Source organism: Procambarus clarkii, chromosome 82 (genome assembly GCF_040958095.1).
Source record: "Procambarus clarkii isolate CNS0578487 chromosome 82, FALCON_Pclarkii_2.0, whole genome shotgun sequence".
NCBI classification, from domain to species: Eukaryota; Metazoa; Arthropoda; class Malacostraca; order Decapoda; family Cambaridae; genus Procambarus; species Procambarus clarkii.
In genome coordinates, this window is record NC_091231.1 from 2,789,342 (window position 1) to 2,811,115 (window position 21,774).

General features: G+C 42.9%; 2 protein-coding genes across 3 annotated transcripts in view; one reads left to right on the forward strand and one right to left on the reverse strand.

Moving 5' to 3' along the window:
• Positions 1–7,081, forward strand: part of neur (E3 ubiquitin-protein ligase neur) — a 70,197-nt gene extending 63,116 nt beyond the window's left edge. The window contains exons 1-3 of one of the 2 annotated variants that reach the window (XM_045751838.2): positions 1,883–2,361; positions 4,548–5,807; positions 5,964–7,081. In XM_045751838.2, coding sequence (XP_045607794.1) covers positions 2,244–2,361; positions 4,548–5,807; positions 5,964–6,406 — 1,821 coding nt within the window. In that variant the 5' untranslated portion in view covers positions 1,883–2,243 and the 3' untranslated portion in view covers positions 6,407–7,081. Of the gene's footprint in view, positions 1–1,882; positions 2,362–4,547; positions 5,808–5,963 lie in introns of those variants that run through there. The other variant, XM_045751839.2, reaches the window with a different exon arrangement.
• A 3,566-nt stretch (positions 7,082–10,647) lies between these two features.
• On the reverse strand, positions 10,648–21,091 carry LOC123764273 (aldo-keto reductase family 1 member B1). The gene is made up of 9 exons (XM_045751837.2): positions 20,930–21,091; positions 18,750–18,917; positions 16,704–16,820; positions 16,049–16,243; positions 15,820–15,920; positions 15,570–15,675; positions 15,154–15,219; positions 14,938–15,020; positions 10,648–13,787 (listed from the first exon to the last, which is right to left on the reverse strand). Exons 1-9 carry the CDS (start codon positions 21,002–21,004, stop codon positions 13,745–13,747), a joined length of 954 nt encoding a protein of 317 aa, XP_045607793.1. The 5' UTR covers positions 21,005–21,091; the 3' UTR covers positions 10,648–13,744.
• Positions 21,092–21,774: the final 683 nt, after the last annotated feature.

Genomic DNA, 21,774 nt, shown 5'->3' on the forward strand with positions numbered 1-21,774 from the left:
TATTTAGTGGCTTTAGGTATTTGTATGTACTAGCGCTTATCTATAAATCCAAAATTATGTTTGTAACTCATCTTCTATGTATGTACTTTTACCTGAATAAACAGTTTTGATTTGCGTTCAACAGTCGCATGTTCCCTGTTTATCTTCAATTGTCACTCCCCCGTGGCCGCCTCGATGCATATTTCACATATTCTATCATTGTTTATACTGGATGTATGTATGTGCCTCTAAAACATCTACCCCGCTGCCTCTAAAACATCTACCCCGCTGCCTCTAAACATCTACCCCACAGTGGCTCCGGGTAGATAGATTTATTGGCGGCAAAAGAGGGAAACATGTCGGGGTTGGCGGGAGAAGCGTGTGTCGCTCGTGCGCGCGCGCGGGGACCTGGCCATCTGTCCCTCCCTCACTCTGTTCTCCCTCCCTGTCTTCCTCCCCGGTCCCTTATCCCCCTCCCTCACCCTACCTCTCCCTCACCCATCCCGTCTGGGCCCCCGTCTCTCCTCCCCTCCCATCGTCGCTTCCCACCCATCCACCCAGTTTTCCGGTGTTGCCAAGCATGAGGCCGTGAATTATGGAGGCATGGGAAACAATTATTCTGGCGGCATGTATAGTTCTGTATGCACGTATGTATATGTGTGCGGTGACTTGGATTACAGGATAGCTAGCTGCGCAGGAAGCCCGCGGTGGTAGTCTTGTGTGTGTGTGTGGCACTTGGTCGCTGATATCCACAGACGGAGATAGATAGTTCTGGTCCCCTAGTTAATTCTTTCATAACTGGGTCTTTGTTTCTGTGTATCAGTCTCTTATATTATTCTCCTACCCTTGCTGCTAGGTTCCTTTCAAAGTTAACGAATAGGAAATGGTTTATACTTGGAGCGCCTCCTTTCCCTGCTATGAGAAACTATGGGATATTAAAATGTCTACCTTAACTTAGTACTACTTATTGGTTTTGGAGTTTTCGCTCTTGGAAGTTTATCATATATTTGTATTGAAAATGTAGCAGTCAATTCTTCTTGTTGTTCTTGGATTCCCCGACTTAAGACCTGGAGGCCATCACCACCCTCCTCAATGTTTAGGGGGGGGGGGGGTCTTAGTGGAGGGTTGGTTGAGGGGGGAGACGGGGTAGACAGTTAGGGAAGGGGAGTGGTAGGTAGCTATAGGGAAGAGGGAGGTAGATATGTGGTAGGCACCAGGGGAAGGGAAGATGAGGTAGCTAGGGGAGGGAGGGAGGTAGATGTATGGTAGACAGCCAGGGGAGGGAAAGATGAGGTAGCTAGGGGAGGGAGGGAGGTAGATGTATGGTAGACACCCAGGGGAGGGAAAGGGGAGGTAGGTAGGGAAGGGAGGGAGGTAGATGTATGATAGACAGCCAGGGGAGGGAAAGATGAGGTAGCTAGGGGAGGGAGGTAGATGTATGGTAGACAGCCAGGGGAGGGAAAGATGAGGTAGCTACGGGAGGGAGGTAGATGTATGGTAGACAGCCAGGAGAGAGAGAGAGAGAGAGAGAGAGAGAGAGAGAGAGAGAGAGAGAGAGAGAGAGAGAGAGAGAGAGAGAGAGAGAGAGAGAGAGAGACAGAGAGAGAGAGAGATAGAGAGAGAGAGAGAGATAGAGAGAGAGAGAGAGACAGAGAGAGAGAGAGAGAGAGAGAGAGAGAGAGAGAGAGAGAGAGAGAGAGAGAGAGAGAGAGAGAGAGAGAGAGAGAGAGAGAGAGAGAGAGAGAGAGAGAGAGAGAGGTGGGGAGAGAGAGAGAGAGAGGTGGAGAGAGAGAGAGGGGGGAGGAGGGAGGGAGGTGGGGGGAAGAGAGGGAGGGAGGGAGGGAGGGAGAGGTGGAGGGGAGGAGGAGCAGCAGCTGCCGTGTGAGGAGGAGCGGGTGGTGGAGGGTCAGTCTCTAGTCAGCCGTCGTCAGGGCAGCGTGTACACCGCCTCGCTCCGCGCACTCCTCCTTCCACCCTCCTGCTCCAGCCAGGATTGATTTTAGTGTGCCTTGATAAAACTCGCGCCCCAACCCGCCCCCCTCAAGGATTATGCATTTGCGCGTCAGGACTACGACAGTGAACGGTACTTTGAAACAGTAGTGAAGAACTGTTCTTAACTAGTGGAATAGGTTTTGTTTAAAAGACAGAAGAGCAAAAAGTACTCCAATCGGGCACAGTGTTGTTAGTACATGTTACAAAACTGTACTGTACTGTAACTCTCCCTGGATGTACTGTACCACAAGCAGGGGCCCCCAGCCACTGTGATGCCTGCCCTGTGTATTGAAGAGTACGCCGCTGAACCCACTGTCACTTGCTACACAGCGGGACCCATTTTCAAGAAAATGAAAGTCTTGAAGAAATTCAAGAGACGCATGGGATTAAGTTAGTATATATAGACTGTTTGTGCGTTTGTTTGGCGACAGTGTTGTGTGTGTGTGTGTGTGTGTTCGACTTGAGGTGACGGAGGTGGTCTTGAAGTGTCTTAGATATGTATACATTATATAATATATCTATATCCTTTAATTGCTAAGGAGTTTACCAATGTGTGGTTTAAGGAAGGATAGGTGGCTTAGGAGGGGGAAGGGGCTTGGTAGGTTTGTGGGGTTGGTGAGGGAGGGGGAGGGTTGTGTGGCTTACGTATGCGGGGTGGGTGAGGTAGTTGGGTTGGCTGGTTTAGCAGTTTGTGGGGTTGAAGTTGGGGGGGGGGGGGTTTAGCAGATGTGTGGGGTTTGTCGTTTTGTCTGAAGTGGGTAAGGGAGGGAGGGCTGGCTGGCTTAGCAAACGTGTGGGGTGTAAGAGGGGGGGGGGGGTGGGAGAGGGAGGAGGGCTGGCTGGCTTAGCAAACGTGTGGGGTGTAAGAGGGGGGTTGGGGTGGGAGAGGGAGGGCTGGGTGGCTTAACAAACGTGTGGGGTGGGAGAGGGAAGGAAGGGTAAGCAATGTGGTGAGGGCCGCGGCACGGGCGACGGTGCTTCACATCCGGTAACTCTGACTTCCGGCGGTCCCCCTCTGGAGGGCGGGAGGGGGGGGGGGTAAGGGATAGAAAGGAGGGAGGGGAAGGGGGTAGGGGATAGAAAGGAGGGGGGGTGTAATAGCCCTCGCTACCCCCCTCTCATAATTTGTTATTCACGTAAATGGTGAAATTTGTATCTGGGACTAGCAGTTATTTTACAATTATTCCTTCAGTTGACGTCTTGGCTGGTCATAGGTGTTTCAGAATCTATTGAAGTATTTACCTTGAGTTTTAATTGAAACTAACAGTATGGATATATGAGTTTGCACATAATGCTCTCCTTTAAATGGTGACGATAAAAAATGTTTAAATATTACCATGTGTACATAGTGGTGGATTATTAAGTTATTACAATTGCCTGCATTGTTAATTGATTTAGGTTCATGATTTATAACTGTTAGTCTGGTCAAAAATGCGTTTGATACAGCTGCGCATGAACCCTATATGAACTTGATGCCTTATTGATTTCACAACCACTGTAGCTAAACGGAGAAAGTGCGGGGTATTTTACTTAAATTATTTTGTAATCCAGTTTTGAAATGTTTGTTGTACATGTGTTTAATAGTGTGTATCGGGTGATGCAAGGTGAGCACGAGAATGCACTCGGAACTCCGTCAGTTCCACCATAACAAAGCGCTTCTTCTCTGCACGGTTGAACAGCAAAACAGATGACCCTTTCTCTTGACCTGGTTTACGGGGAGGGGGGAGGGGGCGTCGTGGGCCATCTAGGTGACCTGGCGTGAGTATGGGGCGTGGGATTCGTCCCACCCGCCTCGCAAGCTGTTGCTGCAAGATTATTATCCCCCCCCTTCTCCCCTCTCCCCCCCCCCCCACGCATCTTCCCTTCATGTGGGGATGCTTTGGTGAGAGATGGTACGGCCTGTCGAATAGCGGGTGCGGTGTTTAGTCTGTGATTGGCATTGGAGAGGGGATAGTGCTCGTTTCGGGTGGACATGGAATGTTAGTGTGGCAATGTTAGATGGGGGTTACACGTATTTATATGATTGCAAGTAGATATGATTGAACCATTATTGATAGACGGGGCGCATCCGATCCCACGATCGTCGTCGCCCCTAAATCAACAACAACAACATTATTGATAGTTAGGCATAAGCTGTACAGAGTACTGTTTGTAAGAAAGAAACGGATGGGATACTAGGGGTTTGATCTTGGCAGTAACTAGGTGGTGTGAGGTAGATGTTGTGCTTCATATGTCCACCTTGACAACTTTTTGATGACTACTAAATCATTAATGTTTATTACTGAAGTATCTATACTTCCTCAATGCAAACCTGCCGTTGATCTTATAACATCTCGTGTCTTTTTAAAGTTTTATTTTAAATAACATATTATCTAGAAAGTACAATTTTGTTTTAAAGTTTGGGTTTTTGGTATTTAAATTACCTAAATTGTAATTAGGCCATAATTTTACTTTAGCAAAAACCAAATGTAAGTCGTCAATAAATTTTATTTTCGCCGGCTATTGCACAAAATTTGCGTGTGAAAGCACTATATAATATTCTTATAATTTCTCATAATTATTTTTTTTCTTTTCAGCTGGTCGTGGGTCGGGGTCGTCTAACCTGCCGCCGCTGACATTTCACCAAGTATGTGGCGACAACGTGCGCATCTCCAACGACGGCAAGGTTGCGCGTAGGGCAGAGAGCTTCTGCAAGGGCATTGCCTTCTCCAGTCGCCCCATCAAGATAGGCGAGCGCGTCTGCTTGCGTCTTCTGGAAGTGTCCACTAACTGGTCGGGAGTCATCCGCTTTGGGTTTACGTCACAGGACCCGGCTGGCCTCCGTGACGCACTCCCAAAGTATGCCTGTCCTGACCTGACCAACAAGCCGGGCTACTGGGCCAAGGCTCTCGGTGAACGCTTCGCCGAACAAGGCAGTGTTCTTTTTTACTATGTCGACTCTACCGGAGATGTTCACTTTGGTATCAACGGTGAAGAGAGAGGTGTGTTCTTCGGTGGCGTAGACACACGCTCACAACTCTGGGGTCTGTTCGACGTGTACGGCAACAGCACAGCAGTGGAGTTTCTGGACCCACTCGCCCAGCTCAACAACAGAGTGCGAATAATGAATGATCTGAGTCCCGGTTCTTCTGCGGCCAACTCTAGAGTGCTGCCTCAGTCGCAAACTCAGGTTCCATCCCAACAGGCACCACCACCACAAACGCAGCCACCGCAGCCACCAAGACCAGACTCTGGCGTTGACAGGTTACAACCGTCCATGGCACAGCTGGCATTGACACCCCGGTCTCCCGACGTCCTACCTCTGCGGCACTACGCCCACACAACCTTCACGCCCCTTCCCTTCCACCGTGTTCGTGGCCGGAACGTACGCATGAACAACGACCGCACTGTTGCAGCTCGCACAGAGACTGAATACTCTCATGGCTACGTCTTCACAGCCCGGCCTCTACGGCCCGGGGAGAAGTTAGTGGTGCAGGTTCTCCACACAGAGGCCATGTATGTAGGCGCCCTCGCCTTTGGCTTAACGTCATCCAACCCAGCTGGATTAGAACCCACAGACCTTCCTGAAGACTGCGACCTTCTGCTTGACCGTCCTGAATACTGGGTGGTGAGTAAAGATGTGGCAGCTTCCCCACAAGCCGGCGATGAGCTGGCCTTTGCTCTCACACACCACGGCGAGGTTACCTTCTCGCGGAATGGCGCCACCCCGCAAGTGTTCATGCACGTGGATCATACTCTGCAATTGTGGGCCTTCTTCGACGTCTACGGCAACACCAGCAAGATTCGCAGCCTAGGTGTCACCCACGAAACGCAGCAGACTTATGCACAACAGAATGGTGAGTTAGCTTGGATGTTGCTTGAAATGTGGGGGAGGGGAAGGAGATTGACTTATGATGAGCAGTACATTTGCTCAAAAGTTCAAACATAACACTTGCACTTACAGTATATTGTTTTTATACCTTTGACACTAAATTACTGTTTTTTCTTGCCAGCTTCGAATTCTCCTCCTCGTCGCCCAGATCCCGTGGGGCGCCCATCTCATCCTCAGTTATCACGGGCATCACCCCTGGTAGTGAGCTTGCCGCCCAGCCCACCCTCTCCACCCGCCACCCACCCTCACCCAGCACCCCCCGTGCCCTCCTCTCGTGACACGCTCGGCGGTCACGGTACAATGTCATCAGTGTACAGTGGTGCCTACATGGAGCCAGTGTCTGCCACCTCCACCTTGACCTCCATGGGCGAACTACCAGCCGGTACCGCCCTGCACGAGTGTACTGTCTGCTATGAGAAACCCGTAGACTCTGTGTTGTATATGTGCGGTCATATGTGTATGTGCTACGAGTGTGCGCTGCAACAGTGGCGAGGGCGTGGCGGTGGTCAGTGCCCCATCTGCCGTGCCGTGATCCGGGACGTGATCCGCACCTACCGGTCATGACGGGGTCCCCCGGACTCCCCAGACCTCACGCCCCGCCCACCACCACCACCCGTGGGTCAACAGCCCTCGGGTCCACGTGTGGACGTGAGTGTGGACGACCCGTGATACCTGCTCATACCAAAGGTGGTTTATATAGTGCCGCGCCTGGCGCTGGCCAGGGCCGCAATGTCTAGTCCTGCCCTGCCGCTCATACCTCGGTATGTGCTGCGCCCCCCCCCTCCCCCATTGTCTATGTATGCGAGATCTGCGTTTGGTGTGGCCCCTGGGTGTTTCGAGCCCATGTGTGCTTGCGTGTGTATGTATGTATTTGTGTGTACATACAGTGTAGCCCTGGGTGTTTCCGGCTGCCCCCTACCTCTGGTCTAAGTCAGTTGTGTTAGTGTGTACATAAGGAAAAGTCCGGTGGGAGGGCACAGTCAGTCCCCCGCCCTCCACCCTTTATCCCCTGGCCATCGCCCCCTGCCTGGCCCTCTGTATATAGCTCCTCATTTATTTATGGGAGACCCACCCTGTCCTTGTAAACTCTATCATTGTTTTTATACTATGGGTACCATGAGAATAAATGGTTTTTTATATTCATTCACTGCATTATTCATTTTATTGTGGATGGGAAGCCATTGTTTCATTCAATCATTTCATCATCACTTGGAAAATTAAATAAAAATCCAGACGATTTTTTATCTTGTCTTTCATCCTAAATTAGGCTATAATGGCCAGTAAGGGCCCCAAGTGCTCTCGTGTACTTCACCCGGGTGCTTGTAATGCTGGAAACACTGTAGTACTTGTACTGGAAACATCTTATACTCAGATGGATAAGATACTCTGCTGTAATTCTGAAATATATTTAACAAAAATGCCACTTATTTAAATCTTGTATCTAAAGTTATCTCCTGGCAACTTGATGTAACACCAATCTACATATTCTTACCCAAAATGCATTCGATTGAAATATTTTTTTTTCCTTAGTTGAATTGCAGGATGGGTGGAAAATTTTCGCTCTACCCCCTCCCCCCCCCTTTTTCTCGGTTGATGAAATCCACTTGATTTAATTCCATATATTTGTGCAGTACTGCAATTTAGAGCCTAGCACGGTAAAATAATATGCTTTATTTTTTTGTTCTTTTACACAATTGAAATTTAATGTAGCAGGAATAACTAAAAAAAAAAACCTGGCTGGCCCCATTCTGGAAGCTGCAGGAACGGCAAGGAGCTGGTTGCCATGACGACTCAAATCTTTGCCTGGGTGCCCCCCCCCCCCACCCTTGCCTCTTCCAGCCAATAGTGCCTCTCCCTCCCGCCCTTGCATCATGCAGTATTGCAAGGGAAGGCGGCATTCTCGTGCAAGTCCGAGGAAATTTATTGAATGGGAACACAAGTGCAGATTTAACAATATATATGGTATCGTTTGTAGATATTTGTCTTTAGTAACTAGGTTCTTTGATGTAAATTTAGTATTTAGTTTGCGTTTACGAATTAAAATTTGCCAAAAGTAGTTTCTGTAAACTACCAAACCCCCTCTATTAGTACTATATAATTGGTAGCCAATGTACTTTTTAAGTACTGTTCATCAAAACATTGTATTGGGAGACCAATACAGTGTTAGGTAAATTTGCCTTCCAAGAAGGTAAACTGTCTTGCGTAAGGTATTTTCAGCTATACACAATTTACCAGAGACTGAACTGTGTAGGACCCAAAGTTCACAGCCACAGCAAAGATGGTTAAGCAATTACACTATCGACCAGGTACCAAGAGGACATTGATCAAACTCTCCTGAATATGTTAGAGGTTTTAGTTGAAGATTTTGATCATACGCGAGTATAGTATTATAGTGTGTGCGTGGGGGGGGGGGTGAGCTAAGATGCTATAAGATTACATACCAAGTTATATTTAGCGCTCACATCTATGGTAGATGTTTGAATGGCTTGATTAACGAAACGGTCTGTGACTGCCACCTTTATTGGATCTTGACTCATTAACAGTAGGTAAGGGGTGGACAGTATACCTCATTAATATAATAATGGAAGCTTTTTTTGTTTCGCAATTTGAAAAAAAAGCCTAATGTGTTTAACTTTGCCAAATTTGTTGGGAATATTTAATAGCAGAACTATCATGCCATTTGAAGGGTATTTATATATTGTTTATAGATTATATTTATATATGAAAATATATATTGTGCACATCTCGCTAAATACATAATGTATTTTACACAACAAACATTCCTTAGTTCCGTTTATAACAGAATTCAGAACTTCTCTGAGGGAGAATAAACTTAATTTCCTCATGAAACTTTAGGTGATAGTTTCCTGGACATATTGCTACACCGAGGCAATAATGGCTAGGATTAGTTTCCTTAATAGACGCTGTAATGCACCTGCCTGCAACCGAGACTTAATTAAACTGTTTAATATAAACTGGTCTAGTTCTGGAGAAGTGGTGTGAGTGGTTAATACATTAGCATTGTACTTGTAAGGGGAATGCTTCAGTTCTTGGTTCTCTGCTCTCAAACGTCAGTTAAATACTGCACAGGATCACGGCCCCTTTGTGATCTGTCATATCTATATTTAAAAGACGTACGTGGAGTCTGTGCTCGGGTTCATCCTATATAGATACCATCATATTGAAAATATTTTAAAATTAATATTGTTCTTCATTGTGATATTTTTAATTTGATCATGCCTCCCGCGTCTCTCACTTTTTTTTAGTGACGACAGGTTTAGTTCCTTACTCTTTCTTCGTATCTGTTGGTGCTTTTCGGCTCTGGAGGTAAGTAAATAATTATCAAAAGAAGGCACCAAGCCGAATCTGGGGGTATACTTACGGACCTCCTCCAGGCCTGTTTTATATTTGATATGTATTCCATGCTGGAGTTACGTATTTAAAATTAGGCTAACAATGGTGCACAAGAGAGAGGCGTGCACCATTGAGTAAAAGAGCGTCTTTTATTCAAATTTGTGATGGAAACCGTATATTTGCCAATCTTGCATTTGTAGCTGAAAATACCCGGTTGATGTGTGTTCCAAAGATCTGTTGTGGTGTTTACCCAATGCTCACCTTAAGAATCTTAATTCCAGCGGTAAACATGTAAACAAAGACATAATACATGATACAGTACATATGGTACTTTTGAATATATTCACATCCTTTACTGCCTACCAATACCAAATGATATTTACCCTGTATATGAATCAAATATACCTCGAAGTGACTGCCAAGTGGTGTTCGTTTCCTCTTTAGCGTTGACACAGGTCTCGGCAACTCGGCAACATTTGTCACTGACCTGTAGCCTAATAATAATGCTTGTCTATACCGGACTCGTATTGTCTTAAAAATTAGCAAAGTTTTTTATTATATGTTTACATAAGCAAATATATCTTCTGGCCAAGTGCAACTGTCCCTAATTCATTTTTAGAGAATCTAACACATAAATAACCAATATTTGCGTATGCCAGAATGCACTTTTAAACAATTTATGTACATAAAGAATATCACTATACGAATATTAATTACCAATTTGGATGGGCTCGCTGTCAACTGCAATGCTGTAGTCTAAGCTGTAACTGATGTGCTGGGCAACTGGCGGTTCAGTCATGGCTGGCCAAGAGGCCCAGGTGGTGGTGGAGACGGGCGTCTCCGTCTTAGCTGGCTTCACCTGGGAGCCTCATTGCCTGAGATACTCGGACGCGTTGCTTCCCGGACTTCTGCAGCGTGGTCAGATGACTTGTGCACTTGATCAGATTGCCAGGAAACTGGAAGGTAAGGGATGAGGTTCGCAATATTGACGTGATGTCCCGTATTTTTTATTCGTGGGTCCTCTTGTTAGGTTAGGTATGGGCAATTTAGTACATCAGTTTAGTGTGTGAACGCTGGAGAGAGCGGCCTGGCGTGAGAGCCTTTAGGGTTAAAGAATACAATTAATTGTCCTTTCGAAGAAGAGGATTGTTTTGCTTCATTTATTATGCACCCCATACCAATCCTGTGGGCGGTAGTAGAGAAGGTTTGAGGCACATAATGGGCTTAGGAATTGACTCCAAAATTCATTTAGCTAAGCGAGTTAGTCTTGATAAGCTAGTTACATAGTTTAGTGTATATATCAAGTCTTTCTTTATAGCATAATGAGCTCAACAACTGGACCACGACCATTTTACATCGAGTAATTTATGTTTAAAAGGTGAAACATCGCAAAATATTACCTTGAACACCTGATCGCAAGGGCATAAGAACACAGGTTATAAAGGGTTAAATTGGCAAACCATTTTTTATTTCACATTAATTCCCATGTATAATTTGTTAATGGCATTAGACTATATGTAGGTCCTAGTAGTAGCAAAGTTGTTATAATAGTATACCATAGTCTAGACAAACGTACGACGAGGGTTTGTATACAATATACTAAAAAGTATTCCCCCCATTTCTCAGTGTATACACATTTTTTTTATTTATTTATTTTATTTTATTTATATATATACAAGAAGGTACATTGGGTTTGTGAGAATACATTGGATAGTACAGTATTTACATTCTTGTAAAGCCACTAGTACGCGCAGCGTTTCGGGCAGGTCCTTAATCTAGCAGATAATTTTAAGTAGGTAATTTCAATCAGAATTGATAAATGAAAGATACATTACAAGAGAAAAATGAGATGAGAGAGATAAGTAAGTATATTAAAGCACATTGTTATATTAAAGCTCTGATTGATTACATTGACAGCTTGATTAGTAATTTAAACAAGATTAATAGACACCATACAGCAGATTGACAGCACATATAAGACAGCAATGATCACAATGGTAAAGATGTTCAGAATGGGTACATAAAGATTGGGAGACTGGGTAGCAAAAGATACAGATAACAAGATTTATAAACACCATACAACAGATTGGCAGCACATATAAGAAAACAGCAATGATCTCAATGGTAAAGATGTTCAAATTGGGAACATAAAGGTTGGGAGATTGGGTAGCAATAGATACAGTGCAATTTTAAGGCAAAAAGTGAAAAACTATGAAGATGAAATTAGGTACTTTTTAGTATTGATTTTGAATGATGTAAAAGTTGGACAGCTTTTCAATTCAGTAGGGAGTGAGTTCCATAAACTGGGTCCCTTTATTTGCATAGAGTGTTTACACAGATTAAGTTTAACTCTGGGGATATCGAAGAGATATTTATTTCTGGTGTGGTGATAATGGGTCCTATTACATCTGTCCAGGAAGAGTTTCAGACAAGGATTTGCATTTAAGAACAGGGTTTTGTAAATGTAGTTGACACAGGAGAATTTGTGGAGTGAGATTATGTTTAGCATGTTTAGGGAGTTAAACAAGGGGGCTGCGTGTTGTCTGAAAGCAGAATTTGATATTATTCTGATAGCAGATTTTTGCTGGGTGATGATGGACTTGAGGTGGTTTGCAGTGGTTGAACCCCATGCACAGATACCATAGTTGAGATAGGGATAGATTAGTGCATAATATAGAGAGATGAGAGCAGAGTTAGGAACATAATATCTGATTTTGGAGAGTATACCAACTGTTTTAGAGACTTTCTTAGTTATGTGTTGTATGTGGGTACTGAAGTTGAGTCTCTTATCTAGGAATATGCCAAGAAACTTTCCATCATTTTTATTGCTAATGTTTACATTGTCAATCTGAAGCTGAATTGCATTTGTAGATTTGCTTCCAAATAGGATGTAGTAGGTCTTTTCTATGTTAAGTGTTAGTTTGTTGGTTGACATCCATAAGTGGACTTTTTTTTAGTTCATTATTAACAACATCATTTAGTGTATGTGGGTTGGGGTTGGAGTAAATGAGGTGTAGTATCATCAGCAAACAAAATAGGTTTCAGAATGTTAGAGACATTAGGCAGATCATTAATGTATATAAGAAATAGTAGGGGGTCCCAAGATGCTGCCCTGTGGCACTCCAACGGTTATTGGTAGAATGGGAGAGATTATATTATTGATGGCTACACATTGGTGTCTATCACTAAGATAGGACTGGATATAGTCCAGTGCATGGCCTCGGATTCCATAATGATGGAGTTTACATAAGAGGTAATCGTGATTAACAGTATCAAAGGCCTTTCTCAGGTCAATGAAGAGTCCAATTGGAAACTCATTTTTGTCAAGGGCTGAGTAAATTATATCAAGGAGACTAATAATTGCATCGTTGGTACTCTTTTGAGAGCGGAAGCCAAACTGACAGGGGCTAAGAATGTCGAATTTTACGAGATAGGAGTAGAGCTGTTTGTAGATAATTTTTTCAAATATTTTTGATAGTATGGGTAGGTTCGATATTGGTCTGTAGTTGTTTATGTCTGACGGATTACCTCCTTTATGAACTGGCGTTACTCTTGCGTTTTTAAGGATATCAGGGAAGGTATGACACTCAAGGGATTTGTTGAACAGCAGAGCTATAGGTGGTGCAAGGGCATGGGAGGCGCTCTTGTATACAATGGATGGGATTTCACTGATGTTCCCAGCTTTGGTTTTTAGTGAGTGTATGATGGACACAACATCTGACGGGCTGACTGGTGAGAGGAGAAGAGAGTTTGGATAGCTGCCTGAGAGATATGTGTTGATATGTGTCTGAGTCTGTGGGATTTTACTTGCAAGGTTAGCACCAACCGATGAAAAGAAGCTATTAAATTCATTCGCCATTTCTAAGTCAGATGACAGTGTAAGGCCATCCTTAGAGAGTGTTATATGGTTGTGGGAGTGTTGTTTAGTTCCCAGGATGTTAGAGATGGTATTCCATGTGCTTTTCATGTTGCCTTTTGCTTCTTTGAATCTAGTCTCATAATATGAAAGTTTTGCTTTTCTTATGATACTGGTAAGCACTGATGAGTACCTTTTAACTACTTCCATTGAAACTAGGCCACTCCTAAATTTCTTTTCGTATTCATGTTTTTTGTTGATTGATTTAATTATGCCACTTGTGAGCCACGGGTTATTTTTTCTTTTATCAGTTACTTGTGATACCCCTCGAGGCTGATAAGCTTTGGTCAACTGCCAAACCAAATGTAGAAAGCACACAGCAACGGTAATTTTATTCGGCAATAGATTAGGAGGTGGTAGGAGAGGGAGGGTGACATTAGCACGACGAGGGGCACTGCGAGCCGGATGGTCTGGCGACGCAACAGTACTCTGGGTGTTGGCAAGAGTGACTGTGGTTAACAAGTAGGAAACACGAGAATTGCAGTGGGCACGGGTGTGCAGATGATGGGAAGTTTATGAGGAAGACGGAATGACTCGTGTGCTCTAGTTGTCAGTACTCATCGTGAAGATCAGCAATAGTTGCCAGTACTCATAGTGAAGATCAGCAAGAGTCTTCTAGGTCTTCCTGATGGTTAGTACTCGTCGTGGAAGGGGTAGTACGGGTGATCACTTATTCTAAAAGAAAGAAAATCTTAGATCAACAAATATGTAATAATAAAATTCTGAATTTAGGTGTGCATAGATAAAGCGATTAGAATTTAACGAAAACATGAATTATGCTCTAAAATCTAAACGATAATGCCTTATAATTAATATCTAGTCCTTGTACCAAATTCAATTATAAGTTTCCATTAAATATGCAAGATTGTTTTGAAAGATCCGCGTTGTTTATAGATTTATCTACTCTGAACTAAAGTGTCCATGTAGCACGGGCTATAGTGAGCGTAAAAGATCCCCGTTGTTGTCTTAGATTCGGCTACTTGGAACAAAAAGTTCCAAGTAGTCAACCCGTTCTCGCAAATTTAATAAGTCAATATTGACTTATTAGTTGCGTGCATAGGTGACATACTTAACATAATAGTTTCCCTTGAAAAGCTTCATAGAAAACACCGACCTTACCTAACCTACTTAGTATGTTAAGATAAGCATCTTATTGCTTGGTAATTACAATTATTACTTAACCTATACCTATAATAGGTTAAGTAACAATTGTAATTACGAAGCTATAAGATGCTTATTTTAACATACTAAGTAGGTTAGGTAAGGTCGGTGTTTTCTATGAAGCTTTTCAAGGGAAACTATTATGTTTAGTATGTCACCTATGCACGCAACTAATAAGTCAATATTGACTTATTAAATTTGCGAGAACGGGTTGAAGTAGTACGGGCTATGATCAGCCCGTAGTGGACTTACCTAGCACAGGAGCGGGCTGTAAGTGAGTTGTGGTGAAATCCGCGTAAAGTTCCCCCTAATAAACACACACGTGCACCTGACGTGCTCTTTGAATTAGAAACGTGTAGAGGGGGTACAATGAAAAATTATATCCCCCTTTGAACACATCCACAGCGTGATGATAGGGAGGGGAAGGCCTCAGAAGAGGCAGTAGTGGAAACAAATAAAATAATATATATATATTATAAAAACTACAAAACCTACAGGAGGGGTCGATTAATGGCAGGGTTTAGATTTCTATAAAGAGAGGTCGTGTTCACTATCATAGGCAATGTAGACCCAGCACACTCACTGGGAGCAGGGAAACTCCCTGTTCCCGACAAAGACAAACCAATTCAAAGACGCTCAATCTTTCAGAGACGCTGCTACTCACTCGTTGGAATGACAGACGCGGCCGTTGCACTCTAAGCTCTCCAGAAGCTCTATGTCCTCTGCTGATAACTGGAAGTCCCATACCTGCAATATTAATAATGTTTTTACAACTTATCCTCAAGGTATGGGCTGAGTAAATGTAAATGTTTTCATTATTGGCGCATCAATAAGTTAAAACTTCATGGAAATGACAAACAAATCAAACGCGTCTCCTTACCTGGATGTTTGCCTCGATGCGAGACTTTGTGACAGATTTAGGGATCACTATCAGGCCGCGGTCAAGCTGGAATTGTTAGTTTTATCAGAACTACACTTTTACGTACAACACAGGAACCAAACAATAGACAGGAGGCCGCCTATTGCCCCAGGCTAGACAACAGCTATTATTACCCAACTAAAGATCCTTTTATGTGACTAACCTATACTTTAAAGAAGTCAATGATCCTACACTTCAAATAAAAATGCAACTAGTTTCTACAGGTGTAATTTGATAATTTTAACTATTAAATTGCTGGTGTGTTTTTCCATTTTGCGATAGGCAACATCGCGAATTGGTACCATGTATTAGAGTCTTCAAGATTGGTTCAAGAGCCACTGAAAATTTTGTATCGCAAATTTGCAGACGATGCTGACCTGGAAGCGGATTAGGATTTGTGCAGGCGACTTCTTGTACTTCTCTGCCAGCGCCCTGACCTTTGGCTCCTCCGTCAGCACTGGGTCACTCCGTGTTGCCCACGGTCTGATGATAGCAGGATTTATTATAATTATTTAAACGAGCAGAAATGCGAAAAACAAGCTTATTCGGGTTTTATTCTTGAGTTTCAAGTTTTCCTGAAACTCTCTTATAAATTTATAACGCAATACGAGAGGCACAGGTCCTGACCTGTCCGGGGAGCCGAGGGGACTGTAGGCTGTCACAGTGATGCCTTTCAGTTGGCAAAATTCTATCAGCTTCTTTTGGTTTAAATATGGATGTGACTCGATCTGAAAGATTCGTGTCTGAAATTAATGATTTATTCATATTTCTCATAACATTTTATTATCTTTTTCAATTATTATAAATTAAAGGTGAATTTAACACAGCCGATTGTTGCAGCTCCACCATTACCCACCTGGTTGTTAACCACGGGGACCTTGGCCACTTCAAGGACACGTTCCAGTTGCCTCTTGTTGAAGTTGGAGACCCCGATGGACGTCGTCAGGCCGAGGCTCACACACTCCTCCATTCCCGCCCAGGTGTCCACGTAGTCTGCGTCGCTGTACAGCATCTTTCCCGTGGCGTCTTGTGGCAGCATTTCGCCACCCTCCTGAAGGTTTAGTAGCAATGGTAGCCTAAAGAATTTCTAGTCTGCTCTTTTTGAGCCTTAACACACTTGATTTGGTGTTTGGCATTAGGTCAGTCAAGCGTGGGAGGGTTAAGGCAAGGTTAAGGCTACTGCAATAGCTTAATGACCAACCAGCAAGTATAGTAGAGCGCTGAAGTATTGTATATTCAGAACTAAAGTAAACTGTTATCAAGGACAGAGATATATACACAGATCTTCCCAGCTTCTACATGAATATACACTGAAAGTTGACACAGTATAGTGAGTCTTGAACTATGTTCAGGACTCGTGTATACTTGCGGTGTGATGATAAAGCTATTAATAAACCCTTCCGTGGATAACAAAGGTCTTGCCTACTGCTCGCATGTTCTACATTGGATCGCAGAGCACTCTCATGTATTCATAAAACGAATCGAATGATGTATCCCTCGTGAGAACTGACCTTGAAGCCTGTAGGCCAGTGTATAAGGTAGAGGTCGAGGTAGGAGAGGCCCAGGTGGGCGAGGGTGGTGCGCAGGGCGGGCACCACAGACTGCCTCTGGTGAGCAGTGTTCCACAGCTTCACTCATAACATGTAAATAAACATTACAGGTTAGCTCTATAGTTTCCCACTGTCAGGGATAGGAAGTCATGTCCACCACCGTCTTCCCCTTACTCATCTTGGGTTAAGATGCGATCCTGATTGATCCCCCAAGCTATCAACTTAAGTATGTGATCCACAACAGTTGACGAACTCCCAGGTACAAATTTACTGTTAAATGAACATTCAAAAATGTTTTTAAAACAACTTGGACCATTGCTCTGTTGGGCGTGTGTTCCTTGTTAAGTGATCACATTTAGATAAGGAACCATCCATCAGGTACGCTCCGAACTCCTTTTAATAAAGTTGCTACTTTAAATGTCCAAACAATTTGCTTACATCATGAAGGACAATGTATGATTGAACAACTTCACGTTAAGAAAATAAATTGTCGATACAAAGTTCATTAATTTCAAATGACAGTAAGGCAAATATGAATCTCTGAAATTGTCAAAAATGGTAACAATTACTATACATTTTATTTTCTTAGTCTGAACTCTAAAAGCAAAGATTAAACTTCTATTGGACTTGCAGACGTAATTGCTTCTGTATAATCTAACCCATATACAGCAGCATATAATCTGCTATTCCATTCAATACTTGTAAGCAATTGCAATTTATATATTCTGTGGTAAGGTAAGGAGAAGACACACAAAACACAAGTAAACTTTAACAATGAAATTTTAATTACGTTAAATAAATCAAAACATGAAAATAATGCACAAACAAATTCTTATAATAAAATCAATCAATCAAAATAATAAGAATACTTAAATGACACAATGAAAAGTTACGTTAAGGCAAAATAACAAGAAGTGCAACACAAAGGTAAGTGGGAGGTGCTGGAATATTGGCTTAAAGCCACCACCTCTCTCAGTACACGCTAACGTCTAGCTGGGAGGTGTGATGGCCACGAAAGCACTGAACATTCTGAGGACTGATGTTGGGGCGACCCCAGACATCAGGTAGTATTGGGGGGGGGGCGAGGCAGGTGCAGCCAGACCGGCGACCAATCAGCGGAGCCGTAGCGATCAACGGGTAGTTTGGTGGTTGGAGTTCGAACAGGTGGCTGGCTGCATACGTTTTGCTCACCCTGGCAAGCCTTGCTGGTGTTGTTGTCGTTGTAAACTCTTTAAAAGAATGAACAATTCAGACAGTTTACACAATTAACTCGTCCCCGATTATCAGCTGTAATTGTTGTATGGAGATAAAGTATTACAAAATTTACTCTGCAAATTTTTAGCAAGCTAAAATAACTTTTTCAAGTAGAGCGTCGTCTACTATATTGTCAGTCTGTCAGACCTGGCCATACCAATGGGATTTCAAATAACCTTTATTGTTGTCTTAAAGGCTCTGCTTAAATGAAAGCAACGCAAGGGTTGTGTTTATAGATTTTGAATACATTTGACCTTGTGTGAAAGTGGTGGATAGCAATGAGACGAACTATAGTTATCATTCAGCCGCAACCGTGACCTTGCATGACGTTGGTCAGGCGACACTCGTATTGACACTTCATTAACCTTTCTATGTAGTATATATCGTTGAAATGGAAGTGAAGCTTGAGAACAGTTTCCAGAAAAGTCTAAAATTTGTAGATGCGTTGAATACAAGCTCGTCGAACGCTGCCATAGTTAGCCGCATATATGAAACTATAATTGATAAGAATCACTTTGGTGCACATGATAAGATTAGCATTGAGCCAATCTGCGCTATACGGCTTTCTATTGATAGAAAACCTTGTTTTATCGTATAGTCTTAAAATCTAAGGTCCGCCACTTTCGTATAGTCTCACAGTATAAGCGCAACTGTAATGTTGCCAAGTCGACTGCATGCCCATACGAAATTAACAAGATACACACACACATTGCAGACAGAGCAACAGGGACATTTCAATGGGGAGTCCTTTACCTTGCTAGTAATGAATAGTTGGTCGCGAGTGACGGTGCCATCCTGGATCTTGGCCGTGATGGCGGCGCCTACCTCGGGTTCATTATCATAGAGATGAGCACAGTCGATGTGGCGGTAGCCGGCTGTGATGGCCGCCTTCACTGCCGCCGTCACCTCCCCGGGCTTAGACTGTGAAAAGGTGAACTCAGGTTTAGTTTATTTAAAATAGTTTACAAATGTAGTAAGATGCATTATTAGAAAGTTTAAGTTATTAGAAATAACATTTTACACCATGCTGTGTATTATCCACATAAATTAGCCTCAGGTTAATATCGCACGAATCTGTGTACTCAGTATATCTTTATTTGACGTTTGGGATTTTGATGTCAAAATATGGTAGTATGCTCGACCCGTCTTTCGAATTATTTTGACGTGTAAACCCCTTAAGGCCAAAAACTGATGTGCTACAAAACATGACGACTCGCAAAATTGATGTGATCTTGTTTTCTATTCGTGGGTCCTCGGTTAAGAGAGATTCTGGGAATTTAATAAATCATTTAAGTGACGTTGTGAGCGTAGCTATTGTTAGGAAAAGGACGTCTGTTAAGCTTGTCAAAGTCCCTCACCTAAGCCAGCTCCTTGCCTTCCTGAGGAGGCAATGAGATCTGTCCCCAGGAAGGAAATCTGCTCACGGTAATAGATTCACGACTACGTGATTAGTGTTATTATCAAATATCTATCCATGGCTAGGATAGGTTAAGGTCTAATAAGGTTTCATTACGTTAATACGGTGTAATATTGTCCATAACGTGAAATATGGATTTAGAGAAAAATTTAAGTGTGCCCTTGAATTTTGTTCACAGAAAACCAAATTATTCAAGACTGTTTTCAAGAAAACGTGTTCAGCATGAACTTTCATATTTAAGCAAACTATTTATAATATAGTTATAGCTTGAAAATAATCTCCGTTTAGAACAAAGGTTCATTGCCAATTTACAAGTAGACTATTACCGGAACTGTAATATGCTTTCACACCTCTATAGTAGACTAACTTCTGGGTATACCTGTTTACGTCGTGTAGTGGTGGTCATGGGTATAGGAATACAAGTCAACATTTATACAATAGACTTATATTTCTCCAATCCTGAACCTGTTTTCTTCTAAAGTAAATCATTATTGGAAAGAAATAACAAACGATGAACAGTGTTATGAGGCTGGGTTGTTTGGTGACGCCCAATGAACAAGTCTATGTCGTCCAGAGTCTGGGTTAATTAAAACTATTTCACTAACGAAGTTATAATTTTTTTAACAGCATTGCGAAAGTGTAACGCTAACGTAGTTTAAAAAATGATGCACAGTTAAGTAAATAATAATTCGTTGTGTCGGGGACAGGCAGCCAGAGTGTATTCATACACGTTAGGGTAATATCTAATATCAGATAGATTACTAGCAGATTACTGCTAGACTAATTTTGCTAGTATTTACCTACTTAAAATTTTCTTAGATTAAGTACCTGCCCGAAACGCTGCGCGTATTAGTGGCTTTACAAGAATGTAATTACTATGCTATGTATCCTCACAATCCCAATGTACCTTCTTGTATATAAATAAATAAATAAATAAATATATCAAGGTCCTCTCACTTCCCCTCCCACTAAGGTCGAAATTACTGACCCCGCCCGGGATGCAACCCCACAAGAAGCTAACTCCTGAGTACCTACTTACTGCTAGGTGAACAGGTGCATTAGGTGATAGGAAATGCGCCTAACCATTTCTGTCCCGCCCGGGATTCGAACCCGGAATTCTCGATTTAGTAGAGAACGAACCAGAGTGCACTACCGGGTTTCCAGTAGAAGGAATTGAAGAAAACCGCTAAAGCCGCATACTTGATACGTAATCATGCCAAGCGTGCGGAGAGGTATTATCAGTGTATATACAACATCGATTTTACTTAACAATTTTAATTTGTTAGGTACTCAAATTTATTTGAAATGTTAAAGTAAATTGGTAAAACCATATGATGAGATTGTGGTTTTAATATTGGACATGTTTGTTGAGATGCCTAATAATGTTCTCGTTACATATACAGTATAGGTAAATCACTTCAGAATATTAAATAATACTTGATTATTGTTGCAAGAGTTAAAGAGATAATTTGTTCATTATATAAATGTTAAATCTTACAAAAATTATAGGACTTACTTTCCATGTCCCAAGTCCCAGTGCAGGAATTGACTTTCCATTTGCGAAGTTAATGCTACGAACTAAGGCAGCCATCAAGAAGAGGAATGTAGAGAACTAGTGGGGAGAGACAGCGTGTATCCTCGGCACCAGCTCGCCACAGACTGCCACAATAGCCTAGCGCTCAATCTATCAATGCAAGTTTACCACCCGCTGGGATGGTGGGGGTAATAAGGAAGAATGTCAGCGGGAGGGAGAGTGAGAAGGTGTCTTGCAGGAGAGGACGGTTGATGGGCAGTCTTTGTGGAGATGGTTGTAGGAAATAAGTGGTATTTAGGGGATGAGGTATTAGGAGAGCGGTGGGGAGGGGGAGGGGGAATTACATTGGAGTAGAAAGAAGGGGAAATGGGTACCCTGGAAACACAAACCGTAAATGTCTTTATTTTCCGCTTGTTACAACTTGTAATAAAGTTGTTACATCTTGGCTTAACGTGTTTATGACGTATTAGAACGTTGTTACAACGTGTTATATTGGTTGTTATAACTGGTTAGGAGGTGTTAAAACTTGTTCGAACGTTGTACCAACGTTGTAGTTTCGGTGTGTGTTTGGCGGGATATAGTCTTGGTGCATAGAAAATTGTGATTGTATAGAGCTCAGGGATGGGGAAACAGAAGAGAATTGAAAATTATGTGTAAGGGGCTGCTGTTGATTAGAGGGGGCACTTCAGTGTGGGAGAGCAACTGTGGGAAAGGCAGTATGGAGAGTGTGGGAGAAGACAGATAGAGGGTCTGCTTGAAGGGTGTGGGGGTAATATCAGTGGGTGGGTGAGGTGGAGAAAGTGGGGATGGGGGTTATGGATGAGTAG

Bases quoted from the DNA above. Each gene is read 5' to 3' on its own strand.
- LOC123764273 (XM_045751837.2), bottom strand. From the start codon at position 21,004: ATGGCTGCCTTAGTTCGTAGCATTAACTTCGCAAATGGAAAGTCAATT. The intron at 18,918-20,929 runs GTAAGTCCTATA...ACCTTTTCACAG, and splicing joins TGGGACTTGGGACATGGAAA to TCTAAGCCCGGGGAGGTGAC. The intron at 16,244-16,703 runs GTCAGTTCTCAC...CTAAACCTTCAG, and splicing joins ACTGGCCTACAGGCTTCAAG to GAGGGTGGCGAAATGCTGCC.